Source organism: Meriones unguiculatus, chromosome 1 (assembly GCF_030254825.1).
Source record: "Meriones unguiculatus strain TT.TT164.6M chromosome 1, Bangor_MerUng_6.1, whole genome shotgun sequence".
NCBI classification, from domain to species: Eukaryota; Metazoa; Chordata; class Mammalia; order Rodentia; family Muridae; genus Meriones; species Meriones unguiculatus.
Window position 1 is genome coordinate 159,248,414 of NC_083349.1, and position 18,325 is coordinate 159,266,738.

An 18,325-nucleotide genomic window follows, 5' to 3' on the forward strand; every position below is an offset into this window, starting at 1 on the left:
CATGGGCCGTGTGGCTAGAGCCGTATCTAGCCACACTCCACACAGCACAATTAATGCTCACATGTCCTATTACAGATTCTGTTTTTCTCCCACACAGTTGCATTTTCATATCAGTCAAACCATGCAGTGACAGAACAAGAATAAAAAGTCTATGTGGTCACTTCCCAGAGATAGAAAGCAGTCCCGCAGCCCAGACCCAGGATTCCTGACTAGACTTTCACTGGGCAAAATGGCCTCTCCTTGCTTAGCAGGGTCCTCAACTCCCCAAAACAGCACACTCCAAGGACAAGAGAGGAAAGGACTGTTCCAGACTTAGAAAGCAGCTGCCAGGGCCTGGAGAGATGGCTCAAAGGTTAAGAACACTGGCTCCTCTTCCAGAGGTGCTGAGTTCAATGGCTCACAACCATCTATACTGAGATCTGGTGCCCTCTTCTGACCTGCAGGTGTACATGCAGGCAGAACACTCTAAATAAAATCTTTTAAAAAATAAAAAGAAAGAAAGGAAAGAAAAAGAAGAAGAAGAGGAGGAGGAGGAGGAGGAGGAAGAGGAAGAAGAGGAAGAAGAAGAAGGTAAGAAAGCAGCTGCCAGCCCTGGGCTACAGGGAAAATCTTTTGCTTCTCCATTGCCAGCAGAGAGAAGAAACCTCAGAAGTCACAGAAAAGGACTAACGGACAAGAGTGCTTAGGAGGCAGCAACAGGCCTGAGATGGATGGAGACAGGAACAGAAGAAAGATGAAACTTTCGATATAATGAAAGGGGAAAGTTGCTGACAATATCATAAGGGGAGGGCTAAGAGTGGGAAGCCAGGTGGGGTTCCAGCGAAATAAAGGGTGAAGAGGGAGAATTGGGAAGGGACTTAACAGATGCATGCTCCTGGGTGAGTGTCCTTCCCTTCACTGAAAGGTTTTTCAGGAAGAAGCCAGAGTTCTGTGGCTGAGATGGTTGGTGTGGGAGGGGGGCAAATGGGAAGAGAGAGGAATGAGAAATTCAAAGCACTTGACTTCCAAAGGAAGCTTCCATTCCACGCTTCTGCCCATCTGCAGACAGGGATCCTGGGGAGCAGAGCTGGCCCTCAGCTCTGCTGAGGAGACAAAGGTAATGGGTCACTCGGGGTCCACTCCCTTGACTGGCTGTTCCCTAAGTGCCAGGGAGCAATGTGCCTAGGATTCGTATGGCATCTTCCTTCATTAAGGGCAGGGAGACGGGACACTTAAGAAATGGTTGTTAAAATACAACAGATGGGGAGGCAGGCTGCCAACTCAGCAGGAGGATGCCGAGTCCAAGGCTAGCTAGGGCTACATGGTGAAAAAATGGGGAGGAGAAAAGAAAGGGAGGAAGGAAATGGATGGAAGTGTAGGGAGAATTTTGGCTTCTTTAAAAACCAAGTTACGTTATGTGACTGTGTTTTGTTTTAATCCCAGGTGTGGGAAATGGGGCCACTTCAGATAGTCCACAGCTGCTAACTATGATTTATCTTGTGCTCTTGGAGGGTCGTGGGTTTGCCAGCTGCAAATATGTTCCTTAGAGTGTGTGACCTTTGGAATTCTAGCAACTTTTCAGAGGGGATAAATGCCAGAGCCTTAAGAGGGCCAAGCTACTCCTTGATAGGGTCCAGAAGAAGCCGCACAAACCATTTGGACACCGATCTCAGTCAGATGGTTTATTGAACACAACACCCCAAGACTGACCATGGTCAGGGACACAGTGGACATGAGAGCCAAGCTGTGACACTGAGTGTGTCTTGGAGTCCGTTTATAAAGGCAAAAACTTCAATTAGCACATATAGGGGGTGTGAATGGAACAGGGTAGTCAGCTCTGACCCAAGTTATTTTTACTAGGTGGGCAAGCAGTTCTACCTGACCTCGAAAGAGTGCTTGGCAACTGGGGCCAGCTGGGCTTATGGTTGGGAACAACAAAGCCATAGAGTTTCTCCTTAAACATAACATAGTTTATGGTTAACCTGACCTTATACAGAGATTCTTTTACAACAGCAATGAGCCGAGATAATGGGGCTGGTGGGTCTGAAACAAATATGGCCATAGTTACGCTACCCGAAAGGAACAGGCCGCAACACTTTTCCTATTGTTGTGATTGTTCCCATTGCTGCTGTTGGCTGGTTGCCGCTTGCTGTGGCTTGTCAAGCAGTCATGCACAGAGAGACAAGAAGAAAAAATTGAAATATTCTGATAGCCCAGGTCAAACTGCCTTGTCCCAAGGAACCCTCTGCCCCTGATCAGCAGAAAGTAGTCTAAAGAGGTCTATGGCTCCTTTCTCCTCTAACCTTTTTTTCTCATCTGCCTACTGTTGAGGGTTGGAAGGGACTGGGATGGAGAAGGGTGGTAGATAGAGGCACTCAATAAAGTGGGAAAAAATGTATGCCTACCAGGAAGAAAGAGAAAAATGAAGGCAGGGTCAGCCTAAACTAAGGATATCCAATACTTGATAAGCTGATTGTACATTAAAACTGGATGCAGAGAGCACTGGGTTAAAAGTACTTGTTGCTTTTGCCGAGGATTCAGGTTCAATTCCCAGCACCCGCACGGCAGCTCACAACCATCTGTAATTCTAGTTCCCTCTCTAGGATGCCCTCTTCTTACACAGGAACCCAGCACACAAACATTCACGCATGCAAAACACCCATGTACATAAAATAATAATTTAAAACATGTTTAGGGTTCTGGCAAGATGTCTCAGTGAGTAGACAGCTGCCACCAAGTCTGAAGACCTGAATTCCTTGTCCAGCCCTCACACGGCAGGAGAGAACCAACTCTTACAAGTTATCCTCTGACCTCACGTGTGCCTTGGCGTGTGCACCACCGCACACGCCAGTTATAAATAAATGACTGACGTTGATTCGGGGAGGGGCGACGTGGGTGTATGCCTTTAACCCCAGTGCTTGGAAGAGGCCCGCAGTCCTGTGTGAGTTGAGCCAGCCAGGGCTACACTGTGAGATCCTGTCACATATATTTTTAATATATATTACATACATATGCATGTATGTATGTAATATATATACATTTATATAAATGAATGACCCTGTCTAGCCAGGCTGGTCGCAACGCTCAGCCTAGGCAAGCAGATCTTTGTTAGCTGCAGATCAGCTCGGCCTGAATAAGTGATTATCTGTTTCAGGGGGGGAAAAAATCTGCCTGAAAACGCAAATAAATAAATAAATAAATAAATAAATAAATAAATAGATAAAAAAGAGAGAGATAAGGTTTCGCACACCTTGCGAAAACAAGGTGGGCGGGTGGTTGCCCACACCTTTAATCTCAGCATTCCGGAGGCGGAGGCAGGCGGATCTCTGAGAGTTCGAGGCGAGCCCAGGAGAGTAAAGGCTACCTAGAGAAACCCTGTCCTGAGAAGCAAAGCAAAACAAAAAAAAAAATCCTGCAAAGAGTTTAGTCCCTCAAGGATCCCAGCAGCACTGCTAGCTGACGCCAGCGGTGGGCGTACCGGAAGTGGGAAGCCCTACGAGCGACACGTCGCCGGAAGTAGGTCACGCAGCGCATAAGGAGGCCCCCGTTGAGCCTCCTGCGTCGGAAGTGAGCGCTGCGCGCCGGAAGCGGCTGCAGAGGCGGCCTCGTGGAGAAGCAGGCAGCATGGGGCAGTCGGGACGGGTGAGGCGCGGCGGCCAGGGCGGGCGTGGGGCGCCGGTGGGGTCGCGAGCCAGGCCAGGGTGCTCACCGCGCCCCTGTCGTCCCCGCAGTCCCGGCACCAGAAGCGCGCTCGCGCCCAGGCGCAGCTCCGCAACCTCGAGGCCTACGCCGCACAGCCGCACTCGTTCGTGTTCACGCGAGGCCGCGCGGGTCGCAGTGTCCAGCAGCTCAGCCTGGATGTACGGCGGGTCATGGAGCCCCTCACCGCCACCCGCCTGCAGGTGTGCAGCCTCAGCTCCCGTCCCGGGGCAGCAGCGAGGGACCCCGGGGAGGACTTGGGGCCAGAGGTGGACGGTTAAACTAAGTAGCAGAGCGCCTTCCTTCCCTGCGGGAACCCCGGCGGAATCCCCGGCACGGCTCGAACCAGGCATACTGGGGACCAGGGGGGAAGGTCCGGTTGGAGGCCAGCCGAGGTTACATAGTGAATGTCTTCTGTAAAAAGTAATAAAGGCGCGCGCGGGGGATGGGGTGCATAATCGAGAGAGAACTCAGAGGGAAAGGGGGCTTGCCTAGTTCAATTCCCGGTCCGGACCCCATGTAGTGGAGGAGGTGAACCAGCCCCCGAAGGTTGTCCTCTGACCTTCAGCTCTGCGCCCCTACGTGCTTACACAAAAGAAATACTTTATAAAAGTTATTCTTGAGTGCTGGGGCTGCAGCTTGGGTAAATCCTCAGACCCTCCAGAAAGCGGGGTGGCGGTTAGGAATAACATCTCAGAATCCCCAGTTTAAGCTTTTTTGCTCAATAAGAAACACCTGTATCCATTCCTTTCTCCAATCACCAGGTTCGAAAAAAGAACTCCCTGAAGGACTGTGTGGCGGTGGCTGGCCCCCTCGGGGTCACACACTTTATCATTTTGAGCAAAACGGACAGCAGTATATACTTGGTGAGTGGGCGCCAGACCATGCCTTTCCCTCCCTCCATCCCAGCTGCTCCTGTCTCATGATGAGCCCACTGCCCTGAGCTGTTGTGATGCTGGCTTCAAAGTAAACGCTCTGAAGCAATGGAGCAAGCCTCGCCCTTTGTCCCACTCCCTAGCCAGACACCTCCAGCCTCACCCATCCTTTCCTTGGCAGAAGCTGATGCGCCTCCCAGGCGGCCCCACTCTGACCTTCCAGATCAATAAGGTGAGGGGTAGAGGTACCATGCGCCCAGGTTGCCTGGGGAGGGCCCTGGCCACACAGGGGGTCCTCAGCTTCTCCCCTCCTTTTTAGTACACACTAGTGCGGGATGTTGTCTCTTCCCTACGCCGGCACCGGATGCATGAGCAGCAGTTCAACCACCCACCCCTCCTGGTGCTCAACAGCTTCGGGGTCCAGGGCATGCACATCAAGCTCATGGCCACCATGTTCCAGAACCTGTTCCCGTCCATCAACGTGCACACGGTGGGCCAGATCTGCGGGCAGCTGCTGGGGGTGGGCAGGGGGCAGTATTGGAGGCCAGTGTTTGGTCCTCATGTGTGGAGGGAGAGTCACTGGTGTGAAGTGACTGACTTGGTCTTAAATTCAAAGACGGGGCTGGGGCTGGTTTTGTTACAGAGATAGGACCTCATGTGTCTCAGGCTGGCCTCCAGTTTGGTTGCTGAGACTGGACTTGAATTTCTGCTCCTCCACCTTTTTTTTTTTTTTTTTTTTTATGTATAGCGTTCTGTCTGCATGTAGGCTAGCATACCAGAAAAGGGTACCAAGTCTCATTATAGATGGTTGTGAGCCGCCATGTGGTTGCTGGCAATTGAACTCAGGGCCTTTGGAAAAGCAGCCAGTGCTCTTAACCTCTGAGCCATCTCTCCGGCTTCTCCTGCCGATTTTTCTTGACCCAAGGTCATATGTTAGCCCAGGCTGGGCATAGACTTGTGATCTTCTTGCCTCAGCCACCCAGCAAGACTGTAGTTTCATATACATTCCTGTCACCAATGTGAGCATCAGATTGGGCTCATTACAAGGCCCCATTTATTAAGAAGTCTGATAGGCTCCAGACAGTTTATAGACACTTGTGGGTCACTCCTAGTACTCACCCTGGACACACTGCAGGAGAGAACCAGCTCTCCCACCCAGTTGTAGTCTCTGGCTTCAGCACTTAGACCACAGGCATCTCACAGGTCCCGTCTCCCTGGCCCCCAGGTAAACCTGAACACCATTAAGAGATGCCTCCTCATTAACTTCAACCCCGACTCCCAGGAGCTGGACTTCCGACACTAGTGAGTGTTGGTGGGAGGGGCTCAGGGTGAGACACCCCATGCACCTGATGAGAACGCTGCTGCTGAGACTGTGTGATTGCTCAGACTCAAAGTAAACGCCCTGATGCATGCACAGAAGGGGGGGACCAAGAAGCTGCCCTTGGACTCCGTGACCCTTCACCCTCCCTCTGCTCTCGCCACTACAGCAGCATCAAAGTGGTTCCAGTCGGTGCAAGCCGGGGCATGAAGAAACTTCTGCAGGAGAAGTTCCCCAACATGAGCCGACTGCAGGACATCAGTGAGCTGCTGGCCTCGTGAGAAAATGGGTGTTGGCAGGTGCAGCTTCAGGGGTCTGCAGCCTGGGCGGAGCACCCCAGGTGACCTGTTATCCTACGCAGGGGTGTAGCACTGTCAGAGAGTGAGGTGGAGCCAGATGGAGAACACAATATCACAGAGCTGCCCCAGGCTGTGGCCGGACGGGGGAACATGCAGGCCCAGCAGAGTGCCATCCGACTTACAGAGGTGAGGGGTGCTCACGGTGGCTCCCGCAGCCCCCAGTCCTGAGGCGAGACTGACTCTTCCCCTCCCTGCTTCCAGATCGGGCCCCGGATGACACTGCAGCTCATTAAGATCCAGGAGGGTGTTGGAAACGGCAATGTCCTCTTCCACAGTTTTGGTGAGGGGACAGGGTGAGGCCAACCTGTGAGAGCAGTGTTCAGTCCTGCTGTGACCTTGACAGATATGTCTGGTCCTTCCTCAGTGCACAAGACGGAGGAGGAGCTGCAGGCCATCCTGGCAGCAAAGGAGGAGAAGCTACGGCTCAAGGCACAGCGTCAGAACCAACAGGCTGAGAACTTGCAGCGCAAGCAGGAACTTCGGGAGGCCCACAAGTACACAGAGGCACTGGGCAGGAAAGGTGGGTGGGAGCTTGGGCACCTGGGCAAACTGGCTCATGACACACTCCTCCAGGAAGAAGAGCCTGGCAGGCATGAAGCGGGCCCGTGCAAAGGCCGATGGTGACAGTGATGCTGAGGACCCAGGGGCACCTCCAGAGGCAGAGGGGGCCGGCCAGCTTGAGGAGGATGAGGACGATGCTGAGTATTTTCGCCAGGCTGTGGGCGAAGAGCCTGACGAAGGTGTGTAGCAGGGTCTGCTGTGACACCCGGGGCCCTTTCTTTATTTCCTCCTGAGGACATGGAGTATTTCTCTTTCCACAGACCTGTTCCCCAGAACGGCCAAACGGAGACGGCAGGGAGGGCCTCAGGGCAAGAAGCAGCGAGGGAAGGAGCAGAGGCCTGGCTTGGGCCGAGGTCAGGGTGGCAACTGGCGGCCTCCAAAGCTGCAGGGTCGACCCCAAAGAGTCAAGACCAAGCTGGGACCCAGAGCCACACGCCGGGACAGGGGGCCAACACCAAGGCGAGGAACTTGAAGCTGCCCCACTGCCTCGCAGTGGATGAACCATGGATGCCCCAGATTGGGGACCGGGATCTGCCTGGGTTCCAGTGCAGCCCGGTTTCCTTTTATAAAGGAACTGTCCCACTTCTTTCCTCCAATAAACCCGACCCTTTTTTTTTTGAATCTTCTCTCTAGTTGAGGTGGGGACAGAGTTAACAGTACTTGGTTATGACAGGCCAAGAGACAGGTGTAGCCCTGTATGAGGAGGAAATGAGCTAGCTGGGAGATGTCGCTCTGAGTGGCTGTGCCAGTTGAGATGAGCCAGTGGCCACACTGCTGGGAAGCCAGAAGGTACCTTGTATAGGAGCTGCTATGACCACTGCTCCCCACCTAAGTAAACCAGAACTCAGTCAAGAGATGGGGTATGCTTAACTGGGCTGACCAGTGCTTCAGCAGATGACAGCTCAGAGGGACATATGTTAAGGGAAGGAAGATGGTGGGAGACTGTTGCAGACTGCTAAGTTTGGGGTGGCCAGGCCAGAGGTAGGCAGTCTTTAGAGTGTTGCATGCACCTAAAAGAGGCTGCCTTGGTGGAGATGGCTGCTTGCTGGCGAGGGGAATGCAGGGCTTTGTAAATTGGGGGTGGGAGTGTGGAGAATGTGAAGACTGTAGAATGGAGATGCTGATTTCTTTGGGGACTTTCTGGTGGTTGTAGAGGATCTGGCAACATGAGGGGAGTGTGGACCAGAACTGCTCTGGGTGGAGATGGCAGGTGGCAATGGCTTGGCCCTGTACTGCCTTACCACCCAAGAGCTAAGGCCCTGGCACTTAGTTGTGGTCTTCTCTGTGCAGCTGGCAGACACCTGCCTCCTTCTCTACCCACCCTAACACTAGGGCTTCAGGGAGGTGGCCTGCCACCTGGAGTGCTTTGTCGCTACCTGTGGCCTGCTAGGTGGCAGCAGCATCACCTGCATCAGCCTCTGCAGCCTTTCTTCACAAGAAAACACCTACCCAGGCATTCCTGGCTTGTCAGTGTTACCAGCTGGATCATGCTTGGCTTCTCCTACCAGAAACGGGCCCCACCAAAACCTGTCTAGGATGTCTAATGCCTGCAACAAGTGCCGAAGGGTGATGGGCAGCCAGCTAAAGCCCTGCGGAACCTCCAGCCTGCCTGGTGTTGGCGGTCCTGCCTCTGCTGCTCACGCTAATGGCACACAGTGCCCTGGGGCTGGTGGTGCTGCACAGCCAGCAAGACCGCAGCCCAGAAGCTGTGTTATGTTGGCGGCTGACGGTGTGGCCATCTAGGCCTGCTCCTGTGTGCCCTACCACATCATACAAATGTTCCGCGTGAACACCCTGTGCTGCATGGATGGCTGCCCCAGCGACACCAATGAGTCACAGGCTTAGAAGGAACTGGAGCTGGGGCCCTGGTTTAGCTACTAGACAATATGCACCCTTAAGCCTCTTAGTCCTCCAGTTACCCCTCAAGGCTGGTGCCTTACCAATGAAGGCTGCCTCCCATCCAGCCAGGTCCTCTGTAAGACCTCAGCGCCAACCCCCACAGTGAGACCCACAAAAACAAGCAGGACACAAGTCTATTTGGAGTCTGTTTACTGAAGGCTTTCTGTCCCTGATGGTCTGGGTGACAGCAGCACATGGCAGGTCTCTTAGTTCGTTGACGGTCTGGAAAGAGGGAAAGAGGTAGTAAGGATACTGGTGGGGACTGATCCTGAAGGTGCCTGGGACTACACCTGGCATACCAGGGAGCCTAGGCCTTGCCTGCTAGTGTTTTTCCCAGGGGACAATACAGGGCTTTCCTTCAGACAGGCCTGGCAACCACATAACTGGGCTAGGGAGAACATGGGAAGGGGTGGGGTTTCTTACTTGGCCCACTCGACATTGAGGATGAGGTGGTCATAGCCAAAGCCAGACACCCCTGCAATGGCGCGTGCAGCATCCTCCCGGCGGTGGAAGCTAATAAAAGCAAAGCCCTGAGGGCAGGAGCAGACATTCAGGTGGTAAGAAGTGGGTCAGTCACAGGACCCCACTTTCCAGACGCCCACCCCTCAGACCAGCCCATCCACCTTGGACTGGCCAGTGGTCTTGTCCTTGGCCAAGTAGATGCGAGAGATGGAGCCAAAAGGCCGGAAGAGCTCCTGCAGGTCAGTCTCGCGCGTGTCCTCAGACAGGTTAGTAACACGGATGGTGGCATTGTCGTCAGCTTTGTGGGCAGGGCAGGGTGGGGAGCAGTGAGAAGCACGCCAGAGCTGGACCCCACCCGCACAATTTGGGAGTAATGACAGCATTGGGTCAGCCGCCTGCTACCTGGGCTGCCCCTCCCTCCTCACCTCTGCGGTTTGGCTGCATAGACTCCCCACGGCGGCTGGCCCCGTCCCGGAGACTTGGGGGCACGTACTTTCCTGTTTTGTTCTGGGCAGCCTGTACGGGCTCCAGCTCTGGAAAATAGGGATCAAAAGTAACATTCGGCCCCAGCTGAAGGCATCCAGTCATCCTTTGGTGACCCAAATGTCACATTCAGGACCCTTCAGAGCCCCTGCGGACAACATGGGCAAAGCGAACAAGCGGAAGGACAGACACGATCCTGGCACCCACAGCCCCACAGCATCCAGACTGCAGGCATGTGACTTAAGCTGCTCGCTCATTCATGATGGTCAAAAGCAGAGCTCCGTGTACGTCACAAGAGGCAGCTACCCACCAGACACATTAGAGTTCCACCTACAGAAGGCGCACTGAGTCCAGAACATGGGCATTGCCTGTATGTATGTGCAATACACACATGCTAGAATAAGTCGTCAGCCACACACATAGGAACAGCCATGCCCCAAGCTGCTCAAATTTGGCTACATGCTGTGGAAAGAAAACAGCACACCGCAAAAGGATGAGGGGAGGCTTCTCCCAGGCCCCCCAGGCCCAAACCTCCTGGCAGTTTCTCCTTCTCCCCAGTGGACAGGCCCAGCTGCTCAGCCAGCTCCTTCTGCATGGGTCCTAGTGTGTCCTTGTAGGGGCAGCGGGTGGTCCAATGGTCGCCCTTGCAGATGCGGCAGGACACAATCTTCTGGCCCTTGAGCTTGTTCATTGGGTCCTCTTCCTCTTGGCAGTTTAGGTCCTGGTGGGGAACAAGAAGGATGGCTCAGAAGGGGCTGTTGTGCCCTGCCCACCCTCCCCCAACTGCACTTCTGAGCTCCAGCTTCACCCTGCTCACCTCTTTGCTAGTGATGAATGTCATGGAGACATCATCACTGACTGTGGTGGTGGCCACATTGGGCCCTGGTGGGTCAAACTCCGAGTTGCCAAACTTCTTCCAATTCTGGATCCAGAAGGATAGGGAAAAGTGGGAGCAAAGTAAGGCAGGATCCCACAGTGAGGTACCCCAGACAGACAACCACATCAGGGCCTTGAATCCTATGTTCTAGTCTCTCTAGAGGCCATCCATGTGATAATGGTGACAATTCCCATTTCCTAAGCTAGACATGGTGCTGCTTGACTGTCACCCTAAGACTTGAGGTGGTAACCGGAGGACCCTGAGATACACAAACTCAGAACCAGCCTGAGCTAGATGAGGCCCTGTCTCAAAAAAACAAAACAAAACAAAAAAAAAAACAAAAACAAAAAACAAGTAACTAGATAAAAAGAAAGAAAAGGGGAAAAAAGGTGCTGGTGAAGTGGCTCAGTGTGAAAAAGGGCTTGCTGTACACTCAAGAAAGAGCTTGATCCCAAACTGTCATAGACTATGTTAAGCATGTGCTGGGCTGTGGTGGTGTACACCTTTAATCCTAGTGCTTTGGAGGCAGAGGCAGGTTTTCTGAATTTGAGGCCAGCCTGGTCTACAGTGTAAGTTCCAAGACAGCACGACTACATAGAGAAACTCTGTCTCAAACAAACAAAAAAGCAGAATATGCTGGAGGAATGACACTTTGCACATGCACAAACCAAACAAAAAAAAAAACAAAAAACCTAACCTCATCAACTCCGGGAGTCAGACACTAAACCTTAATTCTACATCAATAAGAAAGACAAGAAAGCTTCCCAAACTCCTCCGGTCAGCTGAAGGGTACAGCCCCACGCCCAGCAATCGAGGAAGGAGGGGCTCACCTTCCTCCTGGCCACAGCCTTTGATGCCTTCCGGGTCTCAATCCTGAAGGTTCTGACAATCTAAAGATGGAAGGGGAGAGGAGTGCTTCCGGAGTCTCAGGAACTTTCTCACCCACCCAAAGCACCCGCACCCCAGTCTCAGCTCTGAACACAGAGGAACACTGAACGTCTGCGCCCACCTCACCTTGAACTTCTTGCCCTCTTCATCTATCTTGTACTCGGTCACCGTCTTTATGTTCCCGTTGATGACTTCCTTGGGAGGTGGCAGTGGATCTGGAGAAAGATGACAGAAACTGAGTCCTGGGCCATGGGAACTGGCTGAAAAGTAGGCTTGAGGGCAGGAAGGGAGGGAGGCAGAAACTGACGAAGCTCACCTCCAGGCAGTAACTCAGGCTCTGGACTGGTGTCACCGGTGGGCAAAGGGATTCCTTTCAGGAGTTCGCTGGTGACACACTTGTCTGCCAGAGGAAACGCGGGGGGGAGAAAAATGAGCCCCAGGGCTGGAACTATCAAGCCAAGTGGAGGGTTTGGGGGTGACACTCGCTTCGAGGGCAGAGCGCAAGGCGGGGGTGGGGAGGCAGCGGGCAGTCCCGCGCGGCTCTAGCCTGAGCGTGAGTCCTGGGGTATCGCAGCGGCCAGGGCGGCGGCACAAGCACTCACCATCCTCGCCCTCCTCTTCCACCTGGTCGGCCCAGCTGGGCTTCGAGCTGCGGGGACACGAGATCGGTGAGCGGATCCTGGCCCCCGCGCCGCCCGGGCCACCATACACCCCAGAGCTGCCCCCACACCGCCTCTCTGGAGACCCTGCCGCCACCCCACGCTCACTCAAAGTCGCCAGTCGGCATCGCGAAGTCTTGCTCCACGCAGCTCCAGCCCGGGCAGAGAGCGGAAGCGCGGGGAGAATGAGGCTTCCGGTGCCGCTGCCGCAGCCTAGAGCGGCCAGACCACGGTTAGCACAGCGCCTCCCTGCGGACAAAAGTGGACACGCAGGTCTCGTGCGCCGCGAAGCGCTGTGATCCAAGCTGGGACTGGGAGAGAGCATCCAAGAACTTCTTGAACTTTTACCTCCCCTTCTTTGTCGGGTGATGGGGCTAGAAGTCAGTGTCTCACTCTGAGCTAAGATTCCCAGAAACTTCCCGCACTCTTCCTGCCTCAACCTCCAAATGGTTAAAATTACAGGTTAGCCTTGAAATTCATGATGTACGCCAGCTGGCCTTGAACTCAAAGCAATCTTTCCACCCTACCTGCCTCCCACGTGCTGGGAATACAAACGTGAAACCACCACATCCGAGACTGGCTCATTCTCTCCCGCCTCCTGGAGAATTAGGATTCCAGTAATCCCAGTACTAGGCTGGAAGCTCGTGAGTTAAAGGCCAGTCTTGTCCACGTCCTGGATTCCAGGCTAGCCTGCTCTACATGAGACTCTGTCTCTAAAACCAAAACCCTGGAGTCTTGCTTGGTCCCCAGAATTGCCCCTGAACGCCTGAATGCCAGCAATTCACAAATAGCTGAGACTACAGTTGTGTGCCAACAAGCCTGGCCGAAAGCACATGTATGAAGAACGCTCTTGCAGCTGGACGTGTTGGCGCTCGCCTGTCATCCCAGCACTCTGGGAGGCAGAGACAGGTGGATCTCTGTGAGGTAGAGGCTAGTCTGGTCTACAAAGCGAGCCCAGGACAGCCAAGGCCACACAGAGAAACCCTGTCTGGAAAAACAAAAACAAACATATGCTCTTGCCCCATACTGTTTGGGGGATACCAGCATTCAGGTCTCGTTGTGGAAGAAACAGGCTCAGAACAAACCTCTCTGTGCTAGAACATCCTTTCTCTGAGCAAGAGGCCAACTGGTCTCCTGTGCTTTCTTTTCTCTGTTTTTCTGCTGGGTTTTATCACACAATCGTACGTGTGCATGTCTGTGTGTGCGCGCACACACTCGTGCTGTGCGTCTGAAGACACCATGTTTGTGCATACACAAGTCCTTCTGCCACAGCACCCAGATGGAATTCAGAGGACGTTTTGAGCTCTCTCCTCCCACTATGTGGGCCCTAGAGATTGAGCTCAGGTCTTCAGGCTTGCAAGCCTCCTTAGCTGCAGACATTTCTCTCTGCTCATAATCATCTCAAACTCTTCCCTGCGCTGAGCTCTTGTCCACAGAGATATTCCTCTAGAACTCTGACAGAATCTTCATTTACTCGATTCTCTGCTCTAGGAGTATGCATTCCAAAAAGCTTGTTGTGCTGGGGTGGAATGCTGGGACTGGGACACATTAGGGACAACGTATATTCCCAGCACTTAGACCTTGTTTGCGTCTTGGGCTGCACGATGACTCAGTGGGTAAAGGCGCCTTCCACAAGCCTCGTCAGCCTGAGCTCAACCCCCAGCAGATGGCAGAGGGAGAGAACTGACTTGGCGGGTTGTTCCCTGGCCTCCATGTGTGGTGGTGTGGCTTCCTCTCACACACTAGATTATAGTGGAATTCTAGTAGAATTATTTTTATCTAGGGGAACCATCAGAATGGAGAGTTTTATTTCCTATAAGTATGTAGGTCCTGAAGGAGTCTTGCAAGGCTGTCTGAGATTCAGTCCACAGCGGCTGGATCTCCCTGCCGCCAGCAAGGCCTTACTTCTTCCTCCAGTGAACCTTTCTTCCATAGACCCTCTCAACCAAGAACACTGACACTAAATAAAAATACAATGAAATCAGACAAGGTCAGGCAACATCCAAGCATGGGGTGGCCATAAAAGGAGGTGGCTAACTGACTGACATTCCGCTTTTACTGTTTTTCTCTTTAAGGATGCAATAAACAAAATGGTCACCCCAATGCTAGGGAGGCCAAGGCAGGAAGATTGAGTTTGAAGCCAGCTGGGAATGATGCAAATACAGTTTGCTCATGCATGAACACCTCAAATAACTAACAACAACAACAACAACAAATACCAGACTGAAGCATTCAAGGTCTTTATCCTCCTGTTTTCTGTGGAACTTTAGTTTTCTTGTGAGAAAACTTCTTGAGTAGCCGCTAGCCGGCAGAGTGGTCAGTTAAAACAAGGCAGTTGGGAAACCAAAGAAAGAATCCAAACAGCAAAGCCACCTTTTAGGAAGGTGGCCCACCCTGGGGTACAGCACATCCGGTGGCTGAGGCAGGAGGGCCATCTCAAGATGGAGGCCCGCCTGGGTTACAGAGCAACAGCCTGTTGTAATGAAATGAAAAGAAAATGGCTGGGCGGTTTTAAAAGTACAAACATGAAGTATAGGGGCCTGAGAGATAGCTCAGCGGTTAAGAGCACTGGCTGTTCTTCCAGAGGACCTGGGTTCAATTCCCAGCACCCACAGGGCAGCTCAAAACTGTCTGTTAACTGCAAGAGCTGACACCCTCACACAGACATACAGGCAGGCTAAACACCAACGCATATAAAATAAATAAAGTATAGGTAGGATTGTTCCTTGGAACCTAGTAGTTTAACTTGTGGACAAACTGTGTACAAAGATGTGTCAGTGAGGTGGCTGTGTGGCGGGAGTGGTGGCACCCAGGCAGCCTTCAAAGAACACCACTTGCACTGCACTGGGAAAACCTAGAGATGGTGTTGTTTCTCTCTCCTTTTCTGGGCAGCAGAGGCTTTCGCCGGCCTCAGAATTGCTACATAGCTGTGGAGGAGCTCAAGCTACTGATCCTCCTACCTCCACCTCCCAGCGCTGGCGTGACAGGCAGGCGCTGTCGCAGCTGGTTTATTTAGTGCTAGACATGAAGCCCAGTACACACTGGCCAAGCTGTCTAGGTTTCTATGGCTGTGACAGACACCATGCCCAAAAGCAACTTAGGGAGGAAAGGGTTCATTTTACCTTACAGTTCGTAGCCCGACACTGAGGGAAGCAGGCAGGAGGCTAGAGATAAGAAATGAAGCAGAGGCCACGGGGGAGTGCTGCTTCCTGGCTTGAAATCCATGAGTTTCATAGTTGGCTTTTGGCTGTCTGGTTTTTGTAGTTTAGTTTTTGTTTTTTTAAGACAGTCGTTCTATCTCCCAGCTGTCGTGGCACTGACTATTTAGACCAAGCTGGCCTCTAACTCACAGAGATCCAACTGCTTAAGTTCTGGGCTTGAATGCATGGGCCACCATCCTCAGCCCTTCAGTAGGTTAAAAAAAAAAAAAAAAAAAAAAAAAGCATGGTATCACTGTTCAGGCTGGCCTTGAACTCAGTGATCCACATTCCTCTGCCTCCCGATATGGGCATTAAGGGTGTCTTCCATGCCCATGTCTGACCCTTGATTTTGTGATTGTGTGGAGATCAGAGAACAACATCCAGGAGTGGTCCTCGCCTTTCGCCATCTGGGTCCCAGGAGCCTCACTCGCGCCATTAGACTTGGCTTCAACTGTGTTTATTCACCGAGCCATCTTCATGGGAACCGTTTTTTTGGTCACTGGCAAACCACCTCACATGTCTCTGCTGAAGGCCTTTCCCTTCACCCTGGCCTAAACTCACCTTCATCTTGCATTATCTTTGTGGAGGCAGATTTAAGGCTTGAGTTTTTGCCTCCACGCCTTTCTAGCCACTCTCTTTAGAGGCTGGGGAGAGGCGGAGGGGCATGCTTGTTATCTTGGTACTCCAGAAACAGAGGCAGGAGAATCGTGAGCTCAAGACCAGGCTAGCCACAAAATATATATCGCTATATAACGATATGAGAAAAGCCTGGGCTACTGGAGACTATCTCAAAACCAGAATATAATTTTGCAGCCTCTATGGAGGTTTTGATGATCTCTCAGACCCTGTGGCATCCCACCCACTTCTAGGCATAATTACCTTACGGAGGAACAGCAGCTTCCGGGGATACTGTTTTGCCCAGTCGTTTGACATGTGCTAAATGAATCCCTTAAAACAGAAACATGCAGTTGGGAATAGTGACTCATCCCTGCAACCTCAGCGGTGGAAGAAAGTCTGAGGCAGGAGGATCACTGCCAGTCTGAGATCAGTCTAGGCTACACAAATGAGCTGCAGGCTAGCCTGAGCTATATAAAATGAGACCCACCTCAAAACAACTACCACGAACTGTCTCAGGCCATTGCTCACACCAAATAAGCCCAGCCCTCAGGAGGGAGGCTGAGGCAGCAAAATTAAGGCAAGCTCAAGGGCAGCGTGCACTACAGTGAGACCCTCAAAAAACCCAGAGAGGCCCAGAGGCCCAGAGAGCAACTGGCCTGGACAGTGAACAGAGGCAAACACAGACTCAAGGCTGCTCAGGATACTTAGAACAAGCGATGGTTGAGTGTGCAGTCGTAAGAGCTTTCGGCTAAGCCCAACAACACCCCAGAGTTTGCAGTGGCAAGAAACCCTGTTATCCTCTGGCCCCACATGTGTACCAGGGGACAAAAAGCCACACAAACACACCAAACACAGGGCAACAGCTGGGCAAGGGGGCACACACCTTTAGTGCCAGTACCTGGGGAAGCAGAGTCGGGCTGATCTGGGAGTTCCAGGCCAGCCGGAGCTACAGTGAGACCATCTCAACCCCTACCCCACAAAAACCTGTCAGGTGTGACAGCACAGCTTTAATCCTGTACTTGGAATGCAGCGGCAGGCGGATCTTTTGTGGCTAGCCTGGTTTATACAGGTTCAGGCGGTGTGTGCCGATTTGACTGAAGATGTGCTTACATATCTGGATGCTTGGTCCCTAGCTGGAACTGTCTGGAAAGGGTTAGAAGGGGTAGCCTTATTGGAGGTTGTCGCTGGGAGTGGCCTGTGAGGTTTCAAAAGGCCACTCCAGGCCAGTGTCTCTTGATTCCTGCTTGTAGAAGAGGTAAATTCTCAGCTAACCACTCCAGCACCATGCTCCCTCCCAGGATTGCCATGGATTCACTCTGAAATTGTAAGCAAGGCTCCAATTAAGTGTTCTTTTTTAAAAGTTACCCTGGTATTGGCAACATGGTCTTCAGAGTAATCGGAAAGTAAGATACTCGGCCACACAGTGAGATTCTGACTCAGTACAAAAAACAAGCCCCTATTCTGAGGCACATGATGGTTCAGGGGTTGAGTGCTTGGTGTGCAAGCTGGGCATCTGAGTGCCTAGAATCCACATACAGGTGGAAGAGTACACCCCTCAGAGCGGTTCTGACTTCTGTGAGCTGTGGCATACGCCCACCCCCAACACCACACTATAAAATTTGACATATAGAACTTTTTGTTTTTGAGACAGGGTTTCTCCGTGGATAGCTTTGGCTGTCCTGTAACTCACTTGTAGACCAGGCTGGCCTCGAACTCAGTGATCCACCTGTCTCTGCCTCCCAAGTTCTGGGATCAAAGGTGTGCGCCACCACCACCACCCAGCCTTAGCAAAACTTAATGGAGCTGGGGGTTTGGATCAGCTGGTAATGTTCGCCTAGCATGGGTTCCATCCCAGCACTGCATAAGTTAGGTTGATCAAAGATAGCCCGAGCAACGTGACATCTCCAAACAAACTCAGTTTGACCTTCTGGTTTCTATTCCCTGAAAGCAAAGCTTGAACTTGAGCTCTGAAGGGAAGCATGTCCGATGGTTCAACACAGCAGCACATCCGGTGTCCACACGCCTGAGCTGGACCAAATGTGTGGAGGTGACAGTTTGGCACATGTCTATTACCAGAAGCCAGCATGGAAGCCACCCTGCAGCTTCACTCAAGAGACAACAGCCCAGGGCCCACCGGAAGACAGTAGCTGCCCCACAGAGGCACAGAGGCACTGCCATCCATTTACACAAAAGTACATCCTCTGACTGTTGTTCTGGCTGGGTGTGGGGGCAGAGTTATAAACACAGGGTTTGGGGAGGATGAGGCAGGAGGACTAAGTTCCAAGATAGCCTGGGGAACACAGTGAGGCCTTGAATTACTGCTGGGTTTATATACTTGAAAGGTACACGCAGGAGGATTGCCACACTACTGGGTTACCCTAGGCTCCACAGTGAGCATAGTGGCCAGACATGGTTACAAAATACATTAAAAAAAAGAAAAGTGTATAT

General features: G+C 52.4%; 2 protein-coding genes and 2 non-coding genes across 4 annotated transcripts; 3 read left to right on the forward strand and 1 right to left on the reverse strand.

Annotated features, from left to right (window-relative positions):
* The first annotated feature begins 3,467 nt into the window (after nt 1-3,467).
* Ppan (peter pan homolog) lies at nt 3,468-7,412 on the forward strand. Its single transcript, XM_021652452.2, has 12 exons — nt 3,468-3,621; nt 3,711-3,881; nt 4,443-4,544; nt 4,735-4,785; nt 4,873-5,043; nt 5,779-5,855; nt 6,041-6,148; nt 6,233-6,356; nt 6,432-6,510; nt 6,595-6,724; nt 6,804-6,970; nt 7,052-7,412. The coding sequence occupies exons 1-12, from the start codon at nt 3,604-3,606 to the stop codon at nt 7,261-7,263; spliced, it is 1,410 nt and encodes a 469-aa protein (XP_021508127.1). The 5' UTR covers nt 3,468-3,603; the 3' UTR covers nt 7,264-7,412.
* On the forward strand, nt 4,591-4,673 carry LOC132652041 (small nucleolar RNA SNORD105). Its single transcript, XR_009589536.1, has one exon. It is a non-coding gene; the product is annotated as a small nucleolar RNA SNORD105 (small nucleolar RNA).
* LOC132652052 (small nucleolar RNA U105B) lies at nt 5,890-5,969 on the forward strand. The gene has a single exon (XR_009589545.1). It is a non-coding gene; the product is annotated as a small nucleolar RNA U105B (small nucleolar RNA).
* Nucleotides 7,413-8,823: 1,411 nt separating the features above from the next.
* On the reverse strand, nt 8,824-12,254 carry Eif3g (eukaryotic translation initiation factor 3 subunit G). The gene is made up of 11 exons (XM_021652453.2): nt 12,168-12,254; nt 12,003-12,049; nt 11,717-11,800; nt 11,527-11,615; nt 11,343-11,402; nt 10,453-10,557; nt 10,167-10,356; nt 9,578-9,685; nt 9,314-9,450; nt 9,114-9,220; nt 8,824-8,912 (listed from the first exon to the last, which is right to left on the reverse strand). Exons 1-11 carry the CDS (start codon nt 12,185-12,187, stop codon nt 8,897-8,899), a joined length of 963 nt encoding a protein of 320 aa, XP_021508128.1. The 5' UTR covers nt 12,188-12,254; the 3' UTR covers nt 8,824-8,896.
* Nucleotides 12,255-18,325: the final 6,071 nt, after the last annotated feature.